General features: G+C 35.7%; 3 protein-coding genes across 3 annotated transcripts; all 3 read left to right on the top strand.

Annotated features, from left to right (window-relative positions):
* The first annotated feature begins 4,412 nt into the window (after positions 1–4,412).
* LOC125224241 (non-specific lipid transfer protein GPI-anchored 15-like) lies at positions 4,413–5,469 on the top strand. Its single transcript, XM_048127608.1, has 2 exons — positions 4,413–4,871; positions 5,218–5,469. Exons 1-2 carry the CDS (start codon positions 4,472–4,474, stop codon positions 5,337–5,339), a joined length of 522 nt encoding a protein of 173 aa, XP_047983565.1. The 5' UTR covers positions 4,413–4,471; the 3' UTR covers positions 5,340–5,469.
* Positions 5,470–7,778: 2,309 nt separating this feature from the next.
* LOC125224168 (F-box/kelch-repeat protein SKIP30) lies at positions 7,779–11,455 on the top strand. The gene is made up of 2 exons (XM_048127526.1): positions 7,779–8,051; positions 10,157–11,455. Exon 2 carries the CDS (start codon positions 10,242–10,244, stop codon positions 11,277–11,279), a length of 1,038 nt encoding a protein of 345 aa, XP_047983483.1. The 5' UTR covers positions 7,779–8,051; positions 10,157–10,241; the 3' UTR covers positions 11,280–11,455.
* Positions 11,456–11,829: 374 nt separating this feature from the next.
* LOC125219264 (tRNA (guanine-N(7)-)-methyltransferase non-catalytic subunit WDR4-like) lies at positions 11,830–14,523 on the top strand. The gene is given in 10 exon segments (XM_048121189.1): positions 11,830–12,059; positions 12,131–12,289; positions 12,396–12,579; positions 12,706–12,762; positions 12,856–12,926; positions 13,333–13,411; positions 13,508–13,567; positions 13,693–13,796; positions 13,889–13,949; positions 14,062–14,523. Coding segments are annotated over 10 exon segments (1,299 nt in total). The 5' UTR covers positions 11,830–11,925; the 3' UTR covers positions 14,452–14,523.
* The last annotated feature ends 6,265 nt before the right edge of the window (positions 14,524–20,788 follow it).

The following is a 20,788-nucleotide window of genomic DNA, read 5'->3' as shown; positions in this document are numbered from 1 at the left end:
CCCCTTCCGATATGGAAGGCGGGGAAAGGCTTCTTCGAGCCGATTTCCCCCCGATTTAAAAAGGCCCCCCCGCGGTAGCATTATTTAAACATCTTTTTCCTTTGGAATCAAACCCGGCGACGTTTTCCGATTCGAGATGGATGCCGAGAGCCCCCCGGGCCGAAAAATTGATTTTCCTTTTTTGGATTTTGTAGTGAGACCCGAAATTTTACCTTTTTTCCAAATTGGAATTTGTAGATCAAAAAATTGGAATAATAAGATTTGTGAGATATTGAATCCTCGTGTCGAAATTGTTAAATTTTTAATTGACCAATAGATTTTGTGTATGTTTGGAAGCTGCGATGTTTCGAAAGAATAAAAAAACTTAACTTTAAAATTCATGTCAACTACACGAAAAAGTCATGTCAACAATTATATGTCATGTCAACTACACTTTCAAGCCATGTCAACTACACACAAGTTTATGTCAACAAAAATTTTAAAAACCATGCCCTTTTACACTTTCAAACCATGTCAACTCCCGACAAGCGTCAACTACACGTAAAAACCATACCCTTATAAAACGCACACCTATAATGTCAACTATTTTCAACCCAGTAAAACTACACATAAAATTTAAAAACAACTATGTAGTTGACATCAAATGTCAAAAAAATTTGGTATTAAAAAATTTTTAAAATTGAAAAAATTAATTTTTTTAAAAAAAAAAATTTTTTTTTTTTTTTTTTTAAAAAGAAAAAAAATTAAAAAAAAAAACCATGTCAACTCCCGAAAGTTTCAACTTCATGAAACCTGTCAACAATTATAAAAAAATTTAAAACCGCACTTTCAAGCCATGTCAACTACATGTAAAAACCTTTCACCCAAAATTACGAAATTAATTAACTTTTCCCCAAAGTAATAATTTTCAAGTGCCCAACTACTTCAATTGATATGTGAATTATAAAGTTTTTTTTTTTTAGTTGTTGACTTTTTAATACAGTTATTGACATTCGATATTCTCAATTGATTTTGGGGAATTATAAGTATTATTTTTTAGTTGTTAATTTTAATCGGGGTTTTTGACATTCGATTTTCCCGCCTTTTTTAAATGAAATAAATAATCCCCCTAGTTGGCATAATTTAAATTATATACTATAATTTTAAACCCATGTTGTTTGACATTTGATGCCCCACTCAAAAAATAATTTTTTTGGTTTTCCCCACGGAATTTTATGTCAACTAGGGAATTATTCGGTAGTTTTCACATCAAATTTGTCAATCCCTTTTAAATGTTAACAACTTATAGTTGACTTATATTTATAGTTTTTGTTTCCCCTTTTAATATGGTTGACATTATATGTGTGTAGTTGAAAAGGAATTTGTATATATATTTTAATGGATTAAATAGTTGACAGGGTTGTAAATGTGGTTAATTATATGTGTGAAAATTAAATTGTATATGAAGTTGACATAGATTATATGGGAAATTTGGCTTTAATTTGTTATTATTAAAAAGGAGATAACTAAATTTTAGAAACTAATTTCAAAAAAAAGAAATATTACCAAACAAAAAGATTAAAAATTTTAATTTTTAATTTTGGGGGAAAAAAAAAAGAGAGAGACACGTAAATTTGCCTCCCAAAAACATTTTACATTTTTCCGTTCCCTTTTATACTTGATAAATCATTAACAAATTTAAAAAATTGTACATTTAACATTTCTTCAATATTTAAATTTTCAAATGTCAACAACTAACAAATAAACATAATTGACATTCAATACAAAATATCGAATTTCCCAAATCGTATTAAAATGTCCCAAAAACAAAAAAAAACCCTTTCAATTCGAATAACGGGGAAATATCGAAAATTTAAAAACTAAAAAAAAACACCCTTTTAATTCCTTCAAAAGCCCAAAAAAATCAAATGAACCAAAAAAAGTTGAGATATCCCCAGGTTAACCCGGAAGAAAAAGCAATAAACCCCTTACATCCAAATTAAACATCAAATAAAAGTTAAAATTTAAATTGGTCCCATTCCGGCGGGCCACTACCGGAGGAACTCCCCGGGGAAACGAAAAAACAAGCTTAAAAAAAATGAACATCTTTTTTTTTTCCGCCCATACTTTTTACCCCAACACAATGTAAAAGCAAGAAGAATCGATCAAAACCACTTTTGGGGTGACAATCCTTTAAACGGGGAACAAACGAGCTATCACCCCTTGCCCCTTCCCTCATTCTCCAATTTAACAACACCATCATTTCCCCACCAAAGCACCTTCCTTTACAAACTCTCTCCCCCAACAAGGGGAAGCTTCGGCAATGATAATGCCCCCCTCATCTTAAAACTTTTGTTTCATCATCTTGCCCAAAACATCCCTTCTTTTATTTTTAAACGCCCTAAAAACATTTACCAACAACATGAAAAAAAAACAAGAAAACACCCAAAAAAGGGCAAAACTTGAGCAATTTAAAACCAAAATCGATCGAATTTGGAGGGGAAAAAACTCCAAAGGAATTTTATTGGTTCATCATCCCCTTGCCGATTTGTCTTGCTTTACCATCTTTTTCAAATTTGGGGACAAAAAAGAACAAGTTTAAAAATTTTTTTATCAAGAGCCTCAATATCAAGCTCAATTTCATTGACATCCCATCCAAATTCCCAAAATTTCCCTATCAAGAGCCCTTTAATATCAAACTCAATTTCATTGACATCCTGTCCCAAAAGCTCATCCCCCTTCATGATTATCCGAAAGGAAGGAAAATTTTTTCTTGGGAAATTCCCCCCAAAACTAAGTTTTGTTTTCCAAAATTCCCGGTCCCAATTCTATAAACAAATCAACAATTAAGCTTGCAAAAGTTCAAATCCCATAACAAAAACAAATATTGGGAAAAACAAACTCTCAAAGAGTTCACATCTTTCATTAATCATCTACGCCAAAATATGGTTTCAAAAAGGGAAAAACTCATAAAAAAAGTTGATAGCAAAAACACAAGTTAATTTAAAACCTCAAATCATGATCAAAAAGGGAAAAAAAACTACTTAGTCTAAAAATATCACAAGCAAAAACAAAAGGAAAAAAAAAACCGAGACGTATCAAAAAGCCTCATTTTTGCAATCAAAAACATGAAAAAAAAATAGATGGTTTAATTAAAACATGGGACAACCACAACAAAATGCTTATTTCAAATAAATAAAAAAGGAAAAGAGAACAAAGAAATTCACCTAAACCCCCTCACTTTCCCCCCAAAACCACATTTGGAAACCAAACAATCAAAACATGAAAATAAAATGAATTGGAAAAAGGGAAAGAGAAAGGGATGCGGGAAATGAGAACAAAAAATTTGGGGGATCTCACCCCATCAAACGATTTACTCCCAAATTTTAAAGGGACATGCGAGGAGCTTTTGGTTTCTTGTTTTTGTGAAATCTCCCAAAGTTCCCATCTCCGATCGCATTTCACCTTCTCCGATCACCTATATGGTTGACATTATAGGTGTGTGTTTTTACATTAAAATTGAGAATCCTTTTAACCCTTGAAAATAATTCCCAATTAGGAAATATCACCCAAAAACCCCAAATTTCATTTTAAATAAAGCTTGATTTTTCCCCCCAAAACAATTGATAATCTAAAACCCAAAACTTTCAATTCCTTAAAAAAATTAATTTAAACAAGCTTGCAAAAAATTCAAAATTTTTTAACAAAAGCAAATTTTATTTAATCAATTTTTTTTGAAAACAGTTTATCCAAATTTCCCTAATCTGGGGTGGCCTTTAATTTGTCTCATTTTTTTAATTGTTGAATCGTTTTCAAAATTTTAAAATCAAATTCGTTGGTTAAATTTAAAAACGGGGACCAATAAAAATTCATCATCACTCCCACTGAAACCCGCACTAAAATTTCCAGGGATGTGATGAGGGGGCAAGAAAAAAAAATCCAAGGGGGAAAATAGCGAAAATAACGTCGGGACCAAAAATCACCAATCAATGGAAAAGGAGGCGCGGGGAAAAAACTCTCTTTTTGGGTCCTCCAAAGCTCGCCAAGTCCCGGAACGGCGACGGTTTATATATATATATATATATATATATATATATATATATATTAAAATTATAAGTAGTTTCTCACACACACGAAGTTTCTTCTAATTGTGATAATTTTTTTGTTGGCATTATCTAGCCTAGTTTTTACATATGAAAAAAAATCAACATAAATAGTAATCAAAGATTTCTAATTCAGTTGAAATGCTCTGATTCTTACATAAGCACATTTCCTACTAATTAAGGCCTAATCACTTGATTAGTTATACTTAAAACTCAACCAACTAGCCCAAACGGTTGGCCAACTCAACAAAAACATTTCTTGTCCTTTTCCTACTTGCAATCCTTATTTAAACCCCCATTATCCTCATCCAATCTCAAGCCATAGCTTCTTCAACCGTCCTAGAAATCAAATCCACATTGAATCAATCTCCACATTCTCAAGATTCAAAATGGCTAATGAAATTACCATAATACCCCTAATCGTCCTCGTAGCGCTTGCTATGCTATGTGGCGGTGCGAGGGGCCAGACTGGGTGCACGAAGACCCTTATGGCCCTCTCGCCCTGCCTGAACTACGTGGAGGGGAACTCGTCCACCCCTACGACCTCATGCTGCTCCCAACTATCGAACGTGGTCTCCTCACAGCCACAGTGCTTGTGCCTACTGCTCAACGGCACCGCCTCCTCATATGGCCTCAACATCAACCAGACGCTAGCCCTCGGGCTGCCTGACGCATGCAGCGTTAAGACCCCTCCCACTAGCAGATGCAATACGAACGCGCCATCCGCTTCACCTGACGCCCAGATCCCTCCGGCTGACGCATCCACACAACCGGACTCCATCCCATCAGGTACACTAAAACTAGGACTGGTCAAACGTATAAAGACTCATATCCAATGGCATATTTGTAATTATACTAATTTTGAATTGTCAAACAATCAGACACTGAGATAAAATTCCAACTAGGTACTAAAAGTAGAGGGCTATATATAGTCCAACGTACCAATACTCGTATCCAGTGGCATATTTGTAATTATACTGACATTGAATTGTCAAACAATCGGACACGAGATGAAAATCCCACTAGGTACTAAAAGTAGAAGACTATATATAGTCCAACATACCACAACTTGTCAAACGATCTAACACGATGGACAAATAACTATACTTATATATGGATAATCATGTGAGTGCAGGCTCGAAAACTGTCCCGTCGGTGGATAATGGTGCCGGCGCCGGCAACATTAGAGCAACAAAAGACATTGCAGCTCTCCTCCTCTTCATTGGAACATCTGCACTCTTCGTAGCTGGATTTTGAGACTGTTTCTTTGCCAAGAATCAATGATGTTTTGATCTTGCGTCAATTATTTGTTGTTGTTGTTTTTTTCCCCTAATGGATTTGTTTGTTTGAGTTTGCGGTTCTAATTAAGAAGCTTCTTTGTGTACCAGATTATAATTAAGTTGTTTTATTGAATTCCCATAAAAAAGCTAAATTCATTATGCAAATAAAACGACTTAAATAATAAGCCAATATACAGCTGATGGTGATAGTTAATAAACTAATGATAAAGAGTATTTGATTGGTCTAAATAAAACTGTTAATTAAATAAGTATAGTTAGCGAAAAAACCTATTTTTTAGTGGAGTTTATTTTTCTTTCAATGTGAATGATTAGGGGAATTGTTTAAGACAGGTCAATAGTTTGAAATTTAAGTTGCCTTCGTATCCTTTGTTTCCATTGGACTTGGGTCAGTCAAATGGCTTTATATCCTTTTCTTTAACTTTTAGCGTTGGATTCATTAGATAAGATAATTATAAGATAAATTATTAAATAAGTTAGAGAATAGAATTTATCTAGGATTAAATTAGTAATAGAGATAAAGGATGCTTAATCATGAAATACAGTCTAATTTTAGTATTGTAGAGACAGGTGATCATGATACATTGTCATGGATCAAATTTATAAAGAAAACAAAAATTAAACAAGAGATCAAATTAGATATAATATTTAATTACATGTAATTATGACAATCGAAACCTATGAATACTTAACAAGTATGTACTGTGGACTGTGGCATTAGATTTTGATAAGTATTGAAGCTATATACTAGTATAAGTTTCTTGAAATTGATGAGTTTTGACAAATGACTATATCTATATACATACACATTATTTGTATTTTAATTTTAATTACATATTCCAATTTAAATAAGGCATGTAACTCATAATATGATGGATCAAACTATCATGATGAAGTTTGTTCAAGTCGGATGAGCAAACACACCGGTTGGATATTAAATTATTGTTTCTAAGAAAATGATTGTTTCTTTAAATCAATAGTATTAATTAAATTCTAAGGCTTTGTTCCTAATTTAGGGGTCGTAAAAATCTTGTTTTTAAAATTTGGGAGCTTGGATTGCAGGTTGGTGACTCCATTTTCCCTTCCTCCTTGTGAACTTGTGTAATTTAGTAGTATTGTTTTTAATTTGATCTTATGGACATATCTTACTCGCCCTTATTTGGCTTCATCTTTTTATATACATGAAATATTAAATTTGAGAAATAAAAGACCCCTTAGTGAAAAATAGTTTATAGTTATACTCCAATTTAATGGATGTCCGAAGCTGTGAGAGTTTAACATTTCACCCACTCTCATAAATTGCTAATTTCACACGTGGTCTTGGAAATATCATGACTCATGAGCACATGGGATTTTAGGGTATTTATTTCAATCTTTGATTTCGTAGGTACATAATTTAAAGTTCAACTAGGATATAGTAGTATTATACTTATAAGTTATGAATAAAAAAAATCATTTTTGTATGGTACTTAATACACCAAAATGTCACATATCCTCAACTATAGTATATAAGCCCATGATCATTTTTTTCCTAAAACCGAAATCAATGCCTAGCTAGGAAATTAAAAAGTGATTATTTTAAAATGTATTTGTAATAATGGATATTGTCAAAAAAAATCTCCAATTGTCTTCATTTTATGTTATATATAATCCGTATTTGGCCATTTTATCTATCCGAGAGCTTAAAGATAGATTCACAAGTTAAGAACAATGGCTAAAGACATACTTATATAAAAATAAATAAAGACACGTAAGACGTCAAAGTTTTTGGTCATAAAATAATTGAGAAAACTGTTAGAATTGTAGTACTATAATCAACTATTTCCTTATGTTGACACAATTTGATAGTCTCTTTCGACAATTTCTCCTTGTAATAATTATATACAAGTACTCCTTACTTTTGATTATATGAATGTGACTTCTAGATTATTTCTCATAAGATAATGTTTATAAATTATACGTAAATTAAACCACAATCAATGCTCTACTGTACTATTAATATATGATTATTATTTTAATAATACACAAGCACCACGTTCCACAATTTTCAATGCGAATCAACATATCTTGCAAATTAAGTAAAACTTAATCATTTTACAACCAAAATACAAAGAAAAAACTATGGCTTATCATCATCATGCTGTGTTACAGGTGGAAACAGCTTGCAACAAATAAATCACAAAATTAATTTCCACACGAAAAATTGATTAATCCATTTTTTTATTAAAAATACGAGTAGTAATAATCATTTAAAGTGAGAGGGAAAAAATAAAAAGAAGAAAAAAGAGTGGAATTTCAAAATTGAGAAGGAACACGTGGTGGGCACGTGGCCGTGGCAAGAGAGCACGACGGAATATCCTAATGCCCAATTTTATGCCCAAATTATGAGGGTAAACTCTTTTACCTAATTTTTGCACACAATTTCTGATTTCAATTCACACTTTTTCGCCCGTCTCAATTTCTCGCTTCACCTCTGCAACAAATGTGTTTTCACGCATTTGCGTAGCGTTTCAATCTCCGATTTTTATTATTTTTTTTAAATAAAGAATTTGGGTGATAACTGCGGCAGCACAGAAAGGGGGAATTTTGCCTCGGCGTTTTTCCATTTCTCCTGAGAATTCTTGGAGTTGAGCTGGAATTTTGTTTTCTCGATCGGGTTTCGGTAATTGAGGTAGGTTTTGTATCGCACGTGATTTTCGTTTTATTTTGAAATTCTTGGGTTGCGCTGTAATTCGATTGTTTTCTTTCTCGAATTTAGTGGAGTAGCAGCTATTTTTGTTTTCTTATTGTTGTTTGGCGTTTGATTTTGCTGTGAATTGTGATCGAAATTCGACTTTTTTGGTAACTGTAAATTAGGGTTCTTTTTGGGTGATGGATTGAGGGGTCTCACATGTTGCCTGCCTCTGAGCTCGATGGTGAATTTGTTGGATTCGAGCACGTGTTTTCGGCTTTCGAAGTGTGTTTAGTTGATTTTTTATGGCGGTGACAAATTTATGGGTGCCCTCATTGCTGTTCCTCATTGATTTGAGTGCTTCGAATCTAGAAGTTGTTTGGGGTTTCCCCCTTTTGCCGAATGACCTAAAGCGTAACCAAATTAGTGCGGATGGGTTTGGTAAAGATGCAATATGAATGTGATGTTAGGCGGTCATAAGTTTAAACATGGTTAAGTGAGCAAGCTCCGGTTTTGTATGCTGGAGTTGGTACTCTGACTGCATTTGGGATCTTCCTTGTATGGTTAAGCTGGGAAACCCATTGTTCTTGTTTCTGATTTGCAATAAGATTGTGCTTCCGACTTACAAGGCTTTAGTGCTGAAAATATATTGCCATGTGTTCTCTTTTTCGTGGCACTGGTAGCCTTGTCCAACCTTGTTTAGTCTCTAACCAATGTACCAATGTTTTTGGCAATCTGGTCTCTCCTTTTCTCCATTAGGGGTTCTGTGTCTACGTTGTCTTTGGTGTGAAGGGGGTTCTATGTCTGTTAACCTATCCAAACACTAAGATGGAAATGATAAATTATTAATTTCTCAGTATAATTTTGATGGTTTTGGTTTTATACGCGGAAACATTCATTCTTATCTTTTATTTAAATTTTCTTCTGAATAATTGAATCTGTGACTTGATTGCCACACTGCTCTGTGTGGTTCAATGCATGATGGGTTTGACCGCAATGAATAAGTATCCAAAGAACACCAGAGAACTTGAACACATTTTAAGTAAACAAAATGAACACATTAATGATTGCTTGTTATGTGTGCTACATTTTTTCTGATTAAGTTTTCTGCTATGATTGTTAGTGCTCTAAGATTCAGGAGCTGCTCCATGGGAACTTCATAAGAATTGGTGTATATTTGTTAGACAACTGTGTTCTGAATACATCTTATGATGTACTGGTATAGCATAGATAATCTACAATTACTTTTAAAATCTTTAGTGTGAAAGATACTGCTATGCTATCTGGAAGTTTGGACATTATGATCAACTTGGTATGTGCAAAATGTTATGATAAAATGTGTTAAAGTCAAGTGTGGTGAAAGGGAAAAGTATTTTTGATCTGTGTCTGATGAATCTTCATGCATATATGGATATAGTGTAATCTTCTTTATCCCCTTCCTTATTTATTTTATATGATGGCCTCATTCAGCTAATGTAGCTTGTCATACCATCCCTATTACTAATGACTGGTTTGATGTTGTTTATGTGTTTCTTTCCCCCTTTCAGAAACAGATTGTTCGTAATTTAAGGCAATAGTTTCTTTTCAATTTTATCATCTGTGGAATATTAACTAGAACCTGTCACGAATAGTTAGCTTGTAATTTCTCATCTACATTATTCATGTCAAATTCTAATTCTTCTTTGTACTGGTAGTCTGGGATAACAAGTTAGCCTTACTCGATTACATACTAGAGAATTCGATCAATTTGGCATCCTTGATGAGGGAGTAGCAGTCAGTGAATTTCATTTTCAGGCAACTTTGTTTCTGGCCTTGTTCGCGAACTTTTATATTCATTTAAGTGTTTTATGGTGCCCGCAATAAGGTTATATTGGATGAGCTTTTAGTCCTTAAATGTCATTTCACCTTTGCTACATAGTAATTGTCTACCTCATGTTAAAACCGGTCACACTTGGATTGGTTGATACTATTGACAACAACATAATGTTTCTTAAATTTCTTTTATTTGATGCCACGAAGATTATCCTCCTGTTATGTGTTCGAAACTGAAAAACTAGTGTTAGTTGTTTTAGTGGTACTAATGTGTTTTTTACTGACTATCTCAGATTAAGCATCTTGAAGGGAACCCTGCAATTGGCTAGTTAAAATTGTCCAACAAGAAACGATTTGACAGTGTGGACAGCACAACAGATGTCTGGACTCATCGAAGGTCTTCCCGATGCTGTGGCCTTAAGGTGCCTTGCGCGGGTTCCTTTTCATCTTCATCCCATGCTCAAATTCGTTTCACGTTCCTGGAGGGAAGCCATTCGCAGTGCCGAACTCTTCAGAGTCCGTAGAGAGGTAAATGCAACTGAGGACTTCATATGTGTGTGTGCATACGATCCTGACAATCTATGGCAACTTTATGATCCTCAACATGACCTCTGGATCACTCTCCCTGTGCTTCCCTCAAGTATCCGCCACCTTGCACACTTTGGCGTTGTCTCAGCTGCAGGAAAGTTGTTCGTGCTTGGTGGTGGTAGTGATGCCGTAGATCCTTTAACTGGTGACCAAGATGGGTGTTTTGCAACCGATGAGGTTTGGTCGTACGACCCACTGACAAGGGAATGGAGCCTACGCGCGTCCATGATTGTCCCTCGTGCCATGTTTGCTTGCTGCGTGCTGGATGAGAAGATAATTGTTGCAGGTGGTTTTACTAACTGCAGGAAATCGATCACTAAAGCCGAGATATACGACCCAGAAAAGGATACATGGCTTTCGATACCCGATCTCCACCAATCCCATAACTCTGCGTGTTCGGGGGTGGTTATTGACGGTAAAGTTCATATCTTGCACAAGGGTTTATCAACTGTGCAAGTGTTGGAAAACATCAAGCAGGGGTGGACTGTTCATGACTTCAGCTGGCTACAAGGTCCCATGGCAGTTGTGAAAGGGAAGCTCTATATAATGAGCCACTCCCAAATTTTCAAGCAGGAGAGATATTCATATAAGCTGATCGTTTCGGCATACGAGTTCCGCCGGAGGATCGGCTATGCGATGATAGGGTTGGGGGACGACATTTACGTCATCGGGGGTGTGATCGGGCCGGATAGGATGAACTGCGAGATCAAGGTAACGTCCGACGTGGACGTGCTGACGCTTGGGAACGAGCGGTTGGTGTGGCGCGGGGTGGCCCCGATGACGCGTTGCAAGGGGACGGTTCTTGGGTGCACACACCTTAGGATTTAGGGGCAGTGATGGAAGAGAGGGAAGACATGTTTTGATTTGCCTGTAACGTTGGGTGTTTGGACATACTTTTTTGGGTTGTCCAATACTTGTTGAATATGAGGCATTGCCATTACATTACTTGCTTTTCTAGGTTAGTTTTAAGATACATTTGACATCAATGGATTTCTATTCATTCATGTTTATCCTTTTCTGTTGCTGTTGCTGCTCTAATTCTTTTTATTGTTTTTATTATTAGTTTGTTTAGTGAATTTATGTTCGATGTTACTCCTTTTATTTCTATCTGTGACAACTAATAGTTCTATTTTTCTATTTTAGCATCTTAATAAAAACTGACCATTCTTAATAAAAACTAATAGTGAATTTACAGACATACTAAAAAAAGTAGCTATATGTTGGTATCGAATAGAGTTAGACTATATAATAAGGGGCAAGCAATTTAAATTTTTAAGTGTCGAAAATAGTGATATATTTTACATTTAACCATATTTTTCACTCCATTTTATTAATCAATGGTATCGAATATTTGAAGTATTGGGCAATTAATTCAAGCCCAACACAAGTTCAGCCCAAAAATTGGGCGGGACGGTTTCGAACTTCATTCTTCGGCGATCAAATCCCAAACCCTAGGAAAAAATTCCCAGCAAAAATGGAGGAGCACGACATCGATGAAAGCGAGCAGAAACTCGAAGCAGAGGTAGCTCCGGCACTAATTGCGGTCCATCCCAATCAGAAATTCGTATCCGTCGCCGTCGGTTCGGATCTCCGGGTTTTCAGTTTCCAGTAAGAAAAGCAACAAGCTTGATTTATATTTGGATTGAAATCTATGTTAATTATATGATTTTGCTAAGCAGACATGGCTCTGCAGCTCAATTGTCGGATGAAACTGGGGGCCACAATGACTCTATTCGCGCCATCCGATACAGTAAAAGCGGGAAGCTTTTTGTGTCGGGTGGAGATGATAAGCTTGTGAAAGTTTGGGATACTGATTCCTGGCGCTGTGTTTATTCAGTGTAAGCATTTTTTATTGAAATTGAAAAGGTTTTGATTCAGTTCAGTGTGAAAGGAGTAGTAGTTTGTTGAATGTTGTTTGAATTGTTTTTGTTGTGACGAGGGCAGTGTTTCGGAGAAGAGAGTGACCTCTCTTGCAGTAAGTGGTGATGACAAGTTTGTGTCTTTTGCGGATAAGTTTGGTGTTGTTTATGTCGTGGATATAGGAGATTATGATGATGAGAATCGAGCTACGGTTCGTAAGAAGGCAGTCCCAATCCTTTCACATTATTGTAGCATAATTACTCGACTGGTATGTGGTTTTATATCTGAGCTGTGTGTACAATTTAACATTTGACAATCGTCAAATTTTGAGTATGAAGAGATTGTATTTATGTTATCTAAGAGGTAGCTTACATTTAGTACTGTCATTTTGCAGGATTTTTCACCGGATGGGCGATATATTATCAGTGCTGATCGTGACTTCAAAATTCGTGTAAGAATGATTTGCTGCTTATAACTTTTATTAAATAGGTTGACTGTGTTTTTCTATTTTTTGGCATTGTTACCTTATTGTATCTGGTTGCAGGTCACGCTCTTCTCCAAAGAGCGCTTAGAAGGAGCTCATGAGATTCAATGTTTTTGCCTTGGTCATACTGAGTAAGTGCTTTTCATTTGCCTGTTTGATGGATGTGGACTATGGGATTATGTTTATCATATATGGTTTTTGGCTGGTGAAAAATGAAGCACCCACCTTAACTGAGTAACACATACTAAAGCAGAGAGAAATTTAATAAGTTAATACATGGAAATCAATTGTGTCTCTGCAGCAACTATATGGGAACATAGCCTGAGTTTATTGAGCATTGTGATGTGTATTTGTTAGATATTTTGTCATTGCATCTGATCAATACGCTCGAAAGGTATTGCTATAGCAGAAAATGATGCCTCTCAGTTACCATTTGTCAAGCGAATTTAGATGTTTGTCCTCATCATCGAGTCGGATGCTGTTAGTGATGTATCGAACACTGATATTATACCCATCCCTTCTTTTTATCATTTCCAGGTTTGTTTCTTCCCTTGCGTTTCCCCGTAGTCAGGATTATGCACGAGGCCTATTAGTCTCTGGAAGTGGTGACTCAACAGTGAGTTATAGAAGAAGTTAACATATATGAATGATATGATTAGTCACCATTCACTTTTTCACTTCTAAGTTCTAACTTAGCTCTTGCATTTTGAAGGTTCGGCTCTGAGATTATAACTCTGGTTCTCTGCTGGATACGTGCGAGATTGGAACTAAGGTAGGATGTAATTTTATCCCTTCATTATTGCATTTAAACCTTATTTAGAGGAGTATTTCTCTTCCATTATTTTACTCTTTTCTCATATAGTAGTTTTTGTGGTTTTCATCCTCTAATTCCCGAAGACAGGACTTTTAAATTCTAATCAAAAGCAAGAGGATGCGCTACCCGCTGTAACTGATCTCTGCGAAACTTATGATGGCTCGATGGTTGCTGCTGCTATTCAGAGGTAAGCTCTAGCTTACGCTTGTTCTTAACTCAACTTCCTCTAGAGGTTTCTACTGAAATCTTTCACTAAAAATCCGAAATTGATCCCGTCAGTTTGCAAGGGATTATGCTGTTAAGATGCAATTTTTCTTCCAGGACTCTCTCCATTGCCAAAGTGAGTATTCTAAAGATATTATACAACATTAGACACAATTTGATTGATCGTTTGTTATACATTGCTTGAATCTATAAGCGAGATCTAGCCATTAATCCTAGTGTTGTTGCAGGTGGTTTCTGTCGCTGGAGAGACATTCATTCCAACAAGTATCTCAGCTTCCTCTTCAGTCCCGTTGTTGTGGATGGTCATGGGTGCATCCAGCTTAAGTGCTACTGATTCCGCACCCTTAGCTCGTGTAAGAGTCGTTTCTGGGTTTGGTGCTCATCATTCGGAACCCATTGTGCCTGAGACTTCCGTGGTAGAAGATAAAGAGGTACCCGGAGGAGAGCCTCTGCTCGAAGCACTGCAAGGAAGATTGACAATAAGCGAAGAAGCATCCTTGACAACTGCTGAAGCAGTCAAAACAGCAATGCGCAATTTGCTGATCAAGAAGCAATATTCGGCTGAGGGACGAGACTTCAGAAAACGGGGACGAAATGATAAGAAGATCAATCCATAGCCTGTAATATGATATAGTTTTGTAGTGTATGAATATGGAAATCTTGCTATATTATGTTTAAAATTTTATTCACATGTTTATCTTTCCATAATTTAATAATTTGGGTTTGCTGACTTTTCCTCTATTTTCTTCCATTGTTAAAATAATACTACTAAAAAATTTCATTTCCCATTCCATTTTTTCCTCTATTGACTGCCGGCTGTTCTTCTAGATTTTTTCCCAAATTAGTAAATTCATTCTATTTGATTTAAGAAAACAAATGGAGCCCAATAATCGAAGCCATCTGTGACAGAGATATGAATTTTTATATATGAAAAATTCTTGAAAATGAGTAAATACAAAATCGTAACAAAAAATGACAAAAATCGTGGCCAATGGTAGATGATTGATTTAGATGGTAACCAATAATTCAAAGAATAAACGTAGGAAGAAGACAATTAAACATCGTGTAGATTGAGAAATTTTCGACATTTGTTCCACCCTCAGATTTTTCTATTTTTCTATAAAAAAAACAACAAATTGATGATACGTGTAAAGAAGAATTACCTAACTCTTAATTTGAGAAATTGATGATCATTTAGTAGAAAGTGACATGGTTAATTGGTTATACTTTTGTAATAGATAAGCCAAATAGATAAACATTGAATTTTATCTATTCTTAATTACTACCATATAAATGTACGAATTAGAAAACATGATGAATTTATTATGAGAAAATAAAAATATGAATTCCAATAAATAAAAGGGTGGGTTTGACACAATCTAAGCAAATATTTTGAATTTTGTTCTTGTTTATTTCCATTATTTATTTCAAGGTGTAATTAAATAGTAGTATTATATATTGCAAACATAACAGCAGAATCAAGTATGTTATCCATGTAGCTCATATAAAATTATTTGTTCAACAAATGTTGTTTGCAATTTAGATAAGTAGACTCATAAATTTTTAAAAAGTGTCTATATTTATTTATTTATTTAGAGTTGCTATCTCTAAATTAGTGATACGTGGGCAAGGGGCCGGACTGATATAATTTCAACAAATATAAGCTTTCATTACCTACTTTTATTTGTACTATATCTACACTTCATTCTTATCTTATCTTATCTTCAATGATTATTAAAACGATAATTAAGAAGCTAAATTCTTGATTTGACTTGCCAAATTTTATAGTGAGATATTGACAGGTTTAGTCAATATTCAATATGAGAGATTGGAAATCACACACCACAATCTATCATTTTTAATTTTATTTGCAGATTGTATGAGTTATGAAACCACAAATTACAATTTATTGTTCCACCATACACAATACAGAAAAATAGAACGATATTAGACCGATATTATACAATTTATGTATAGCATTTGACTGATATTATACATGTATAATAATTTAATCATCCAAATTGGGTCTGCAATTACCTAAAGAAAGATTTCTCAAAATATCAGTATCCTACATATATTATTATAATATAAATTTAATACTATCAATTATAAAACAATAGTTGTCATAGATGGATGGGCCACTTTTATAATATCGCGGGCCATTGATGTGAAAAATGTCAAGTTTTGCATATGAGAATTTATTCTTGTACCACAAAAAATAATTAATGGTAGTCTTGTGTATATGATTGATTGAAACTATATATTTTTTACTCAGACAAAGAAAATTCGACAAAATGGGGTCCAATTCAATAATGCATAGTTTTCATGCATCATAAATCAATATACCAATTAAGGCATTCATATCCAAATTTTTTAATCATCAATACTTATATTATCTAAATACTTATCTCAATTTTCTTCCATTTTTTTTACCATTAATCTGTCAATAATAGTTAGTAACAGAAAGTAATCCACTGCTAATAAGCTGCAAATTATCTAATTTCGCCAATAATTCTTCGGTAATTCATTTTACCGGCGAAATTTTAGAATTTACTAGTGAAAATTTCCGCTTCTAATTGGTATGTTTGGAATTTTTATTTATGAATTACAACGTAAAACTTGACAAAACAAAATGTATGCTTGGTAGACTTTTTATAAAACATGAAATTAAATTATAATTCATATAAAAGCAGATAATTGGCGAAAGTGGTTGTACTTTATTATCATGTCAACTACAGTACCATTTTAATTTAATCAAATAGAATTAAATAAAATATATTATAAACATTATTTCACATGCTACTATACATATAAACGATAAAGTAGTTACATAACGACATAAAGTGTTTTCCCTTCGAATTTAGATTGGTTGTTTTTTCTTACTCCACATTTCATTTCTTTTTGTATTAATATTTTACAATGAATGACATGATTTGACCTCTAGTTATTTCACACGTACAAATATATGCTTCTTTTATTTATTCTTTTCATATTTTAAATTTCTTCAATAATTTTTTTCCTTTAAAATCAATATATTTATGATAGGCCACGCACGCCGAGCATTAAATCCTTATGTCTTGTCTTTTTTCTCCTTTAAATTACTGTTTCTTAAAATTTAAGTGTCTTTAAAATATTTCTCGACATCACATCTTTGATCTAAGTCATATATTTATATTTTGATGATTTTCAATGTGCCATGTCGTTCTCCAATGTCATTCACTTTCGATTTGTCAATTTTATTGTATATTTTAAGTATGATAAATTGTAAAAAATCCTCAATTTTTTCAAATTGGGTTATGTCTTGCAATTTTAAAAATCAACCATTAAAATCATGAATCTCAACAATTTCTTTTTTATTTATTTGAAATATGTTGATGATTCGATGAACATGTATTTCAAATCGACGTTGTTGTTGAGTATTTGAGAAAATGATACTAAAAATTACTGATAGTTTTGTTCTTGTAATTTTTTTTTATGATTGAATTTTAAAATTATAGGATGAATCGCAATTTATAATTTTCTAATAATTTGTTCATTTAAATAATATTCAAGTTTTGGAGTAACATATAGTAGTGTTACAAATTATTTGGTATACATCGGAGTAGTTTATTTTGGTGTTCATTAATTTGGTTTTGTCATCATTTTCTTATCAAACATTATATACCTTTTTCATTTCATGTAACACACTGCCTTTCTTTTCATGATTAATTTACCTTTCAATCATGGTGATTTTTGTTTATATATTCCCTTTGAAAGCACCTTTTCAATATTTTGTTCTTTATTTTTACTTTTTATTTTTTCCTTTTCTAATATCAAAAGGCCTTGTCTCGTTTCAATTGTTAATGAGATCTCCATTCATTATTAAAACTTATAAAAAGTTTTTTTGAGCATAATTCTAACATAAATAATGATAAATTTGGTCTTTAAACAAAATAGAATAAAAAAAAAATTAGTTAATGATTCTATAATCAGGAATGTAACTATTTTAACCAAGTTCATAAATGTTAAATAGACTAGGCTCAAAATTAAACATGAAGTCAAGTTTAAAAAGCATATTTACTGAATTAAAATATTTATATTAACATACTTATGCAATTTTTAGTTAAAATGTTCTGAAAACGATAATATATTTACTAAGACTCATTTTTTCGTTTAACTGATAAGGCGACTAATGTATATTAGTATGAAAGTATAAATTTATAATCTAAATATCAAATTATTATACCTTGGTACTCATTTACATTAAAATAATTGGTCAAGCTTTAATGTGTTGAATTAAAATTTGAGTAACAAAATCTATAACCCTATCAATAATTGTGACCACTCTATTATCTATTCTAGACTTCATCAATAGTACTTTTGTAAGTGGATGAAAGCTTATCTAAATCTTATGATGATAGGTCCATCTGTGCTTTTATGGTTTCAATTACAATGTGGTAAAAGAGAAATAGTAGCAATACACATTTGGATGCTAATATAAAAAATTTAAAAAATTTAAAAAATTTAAGTTTCTAGTATGAGTGAGATTCTGTAATTCAGAACTGATTTTCCATTTTAAAAAATAATTACTTGTGATTTTATTGAAGCCATGCTGGATTAAATTGTAGAAATATGAGACGACACACCATTTTACCATTACTATTTTGAATGGTTATTTTGAATGGTACTCTATTAATTACTGTTGACAAATTGTACGAATCGGATCGTTAGGCCATCCGCATCCCTGTCTCTTATCCGTCTCATCTCTTCACTATTCATGAGCGGCCATTCGCATCCCTGTCTCTTATCCGTCTCATCTCTTCACTTTTCATGGGCCTTACTGTACTTTTCACCCCATCTCTTAGAGCATCCACAGTGCCGGCTAGCCGATTCGCGGCGCTGGTCGATCGGCTAGCCGAACTATTGCAATCGGCCAGCGGCAAATCTGCTAGAAAATCGGAGTGGGCTAGCCGGTCGAGGGGCGCTGCGCTGGCCGCCATTGTGGCGTGCCGATCGGCCAGCGCCTATTTTCTTTTTTTTTTTTTTTCTTTTTTTGAAAACCTATATATACGCGATTTTAGTTTCATTTTTTATTTGCACCACTTGTTTTAACGAGTTTTCTCTCTCTAACTTTACTGCACAACAACGAGTCCAGTCCGGCGACGAGCGGCTCTCATACTCCCACGGGTACCGTGGGATGCGGATGGGGTCGAGATGGGCGCACAACGTCCCTTGGGGGCGGTTGATGGGGATGATGGCCGGTGCGCCGGGGAATGCGGGGGGTATGCCGTGGGGGATGCGAAGCGGGGGGCGGGGAGCCGAGGGCGGCGGGCAGGCAACGCCGGGGTGGGGAGGTATGCCCCAGATGCAGCAGCGAATCTTGCAGCCATGGATGATGGGGATGATGTGGCGCGAGGGAGGGATGCGGCACGGTATGCATCCGGGATGCGAGGAGATCACCGGGAGGGGACGCGGTCTATCGTCCCTCTCTAGATTTTTTGACGGCTTCGTCTCACACGTCGACCCCGGTGGAGACGCAGTTCACTTGGCGATGACCTTTTGTCATTGCATGACATGGGGGATCGATCTCGGCGATCCGGACACTCCTGTTCCAGCGGGGGCGGGCCGCGGCGAAGAAGAAGACGAGGGGGGAGGCCAAGGCGGTCGGCGAGTCGTCGCAGCCCGCTGTTGACAACACCCCGCCCCGGAGGAAGTGGACGGAGGATGAGTACGCCGGGGTGGCCGGGGGTGGTTGGAGGTGTGCGGCGATCCGCTGGTTGTGAACAACCAGCGGGTCGTCAACATGTGGGCGAAGATCGGGAGAGTTTGCCTATAGGAGAGCCTTGTCCGCACGGGGAAGGACTTCGGTGCAGGAGGAGGTCCAGAAAGGGGTGGGGGTAGCATTAGGGCCGCGGTCGGCCGTTTTTCGGCGTTGTACGCCAACGCCCTCCGTCGGCTCACTAGTGGGCGGAATGAGGACGACGCCCGGAGGATAGCCGAGAGTCGAATTCCCCTTGGCGGGGAAGTACAAGGAGTTCCAGCTTCGGGAGTGCTATGAGTTGCGAAGGACTCAGAAGTTCGGGGCGGCAGTGCGACGGCTGGGTGACGAAGAAGCGGGCCTGAACTATTCCGCGACTCTGGCGGCAGCGGCAGCGCGGATCCCACGGCCTCCCCGGATGCGAGGTTTCCTCCCCTCCATCCCAGTTGCTCGTCGCCCTCGCCCGGAGTTGGCCAAGCCGGGGCGCAACGGGCGACGAGGAGGATCCCCCCTATCGCCCCATGAGGTCATCTCGGCCCCCACCTCCACGCGCGTACACTTTATTATCGCGTGCAAAGACGGAGGAACGTATGTTTGCGGTCTTCCAAGAGTGGAAGACCGCAACCGACCCCACGGAGAAGAGGTTCCTCTACTCGATGCTCGAGAACATGCGGTTGGATTTGGATGCCTCGAAGGCACTGGTAGGGGGTTCAGACGCGGGCTCAGATACCCCGGGTGGCGGCGGCGAGGACGGCGACGGCGACGACGAGGAGTAGAGAGTGGCGGGGCTCGTGAGTGGAAGCCTTTTTTTAAAAAAAAAATCCTGTATTTTTTTTAATCTATGTACCTTTTTATTTAATGAAATGAATGAATTTTCCGTATATTTTATTCCGTAATTTAATCGTAAATTTTATTTCCGTAAAATGTAGTTGTTTTTGAATTATTTTTATTGCGGCTGGCCTATGGCTGGCCTAAATCTGATGTGGCAGGTGGATTTTTAGTGCTGCTGACGTGACAGAGAGAGAGAGTGGCTGACCTATGGCTGGCCTATTACCATTGTGGATGCTCTTAACTAAGAAACAACACATGCATCCCCCCATCTCTTAACCATCTCATCCCTTAACTATTCATTCTATTTCATTTTTTATTTTTATTTCCAACAAATTTAATTAATATTTCATTGAAATATTAAATTAATACTAATAATTCATTAAATC

The sequence above is a fragment of the Salvia hispanica genome, chromosome 4 (assembly GCF_023119035.1).
Source record: "Salvia hispanica cultivar TCC Black 2014 chromosome 4, UniMelb_Shisp_WGS_1.0, whole genome shotgun sequence".
Taxonomy (NCBI): domain Eukaryota; kingdom Viridiplantae; phylum Streptophyta; class Magnoliopsida; order Lamiales; family Lamiaceae; genus Salvia; species Salvia hispanica.
Note: the sequence above shows the minus strand (reverse complement) of the source record. Positions and strands in the feature narration are given on the sequence as shown.

What these genes read in the sequence shown, in the direction of transcription:
- LOC125224241 (XM_048127608.1), top strand. Translation starts at nt 4,472, where the DNA reads ATGGCTAATGAAATTACCATAATACCCCTAATCGTCCTCGTAGCGCTT. An exon ending in ACCGGACTCCATCCCATCAG is followed by an intron (nt 4,872 to 5,217) that starts GTACACTAAAAC and finishes ATGTGAGTGCAG; the next exon opens with GCTCGAAAACTGTCCCGTCG.
- LOC125224168 (XM_048127526.1), top strand. Translation starts at nt 10,242, where the DNA reads ATGTCTGGACTCATCGAAGGTCTTCCCGATGCTGTGGCCTTAAGGTGC.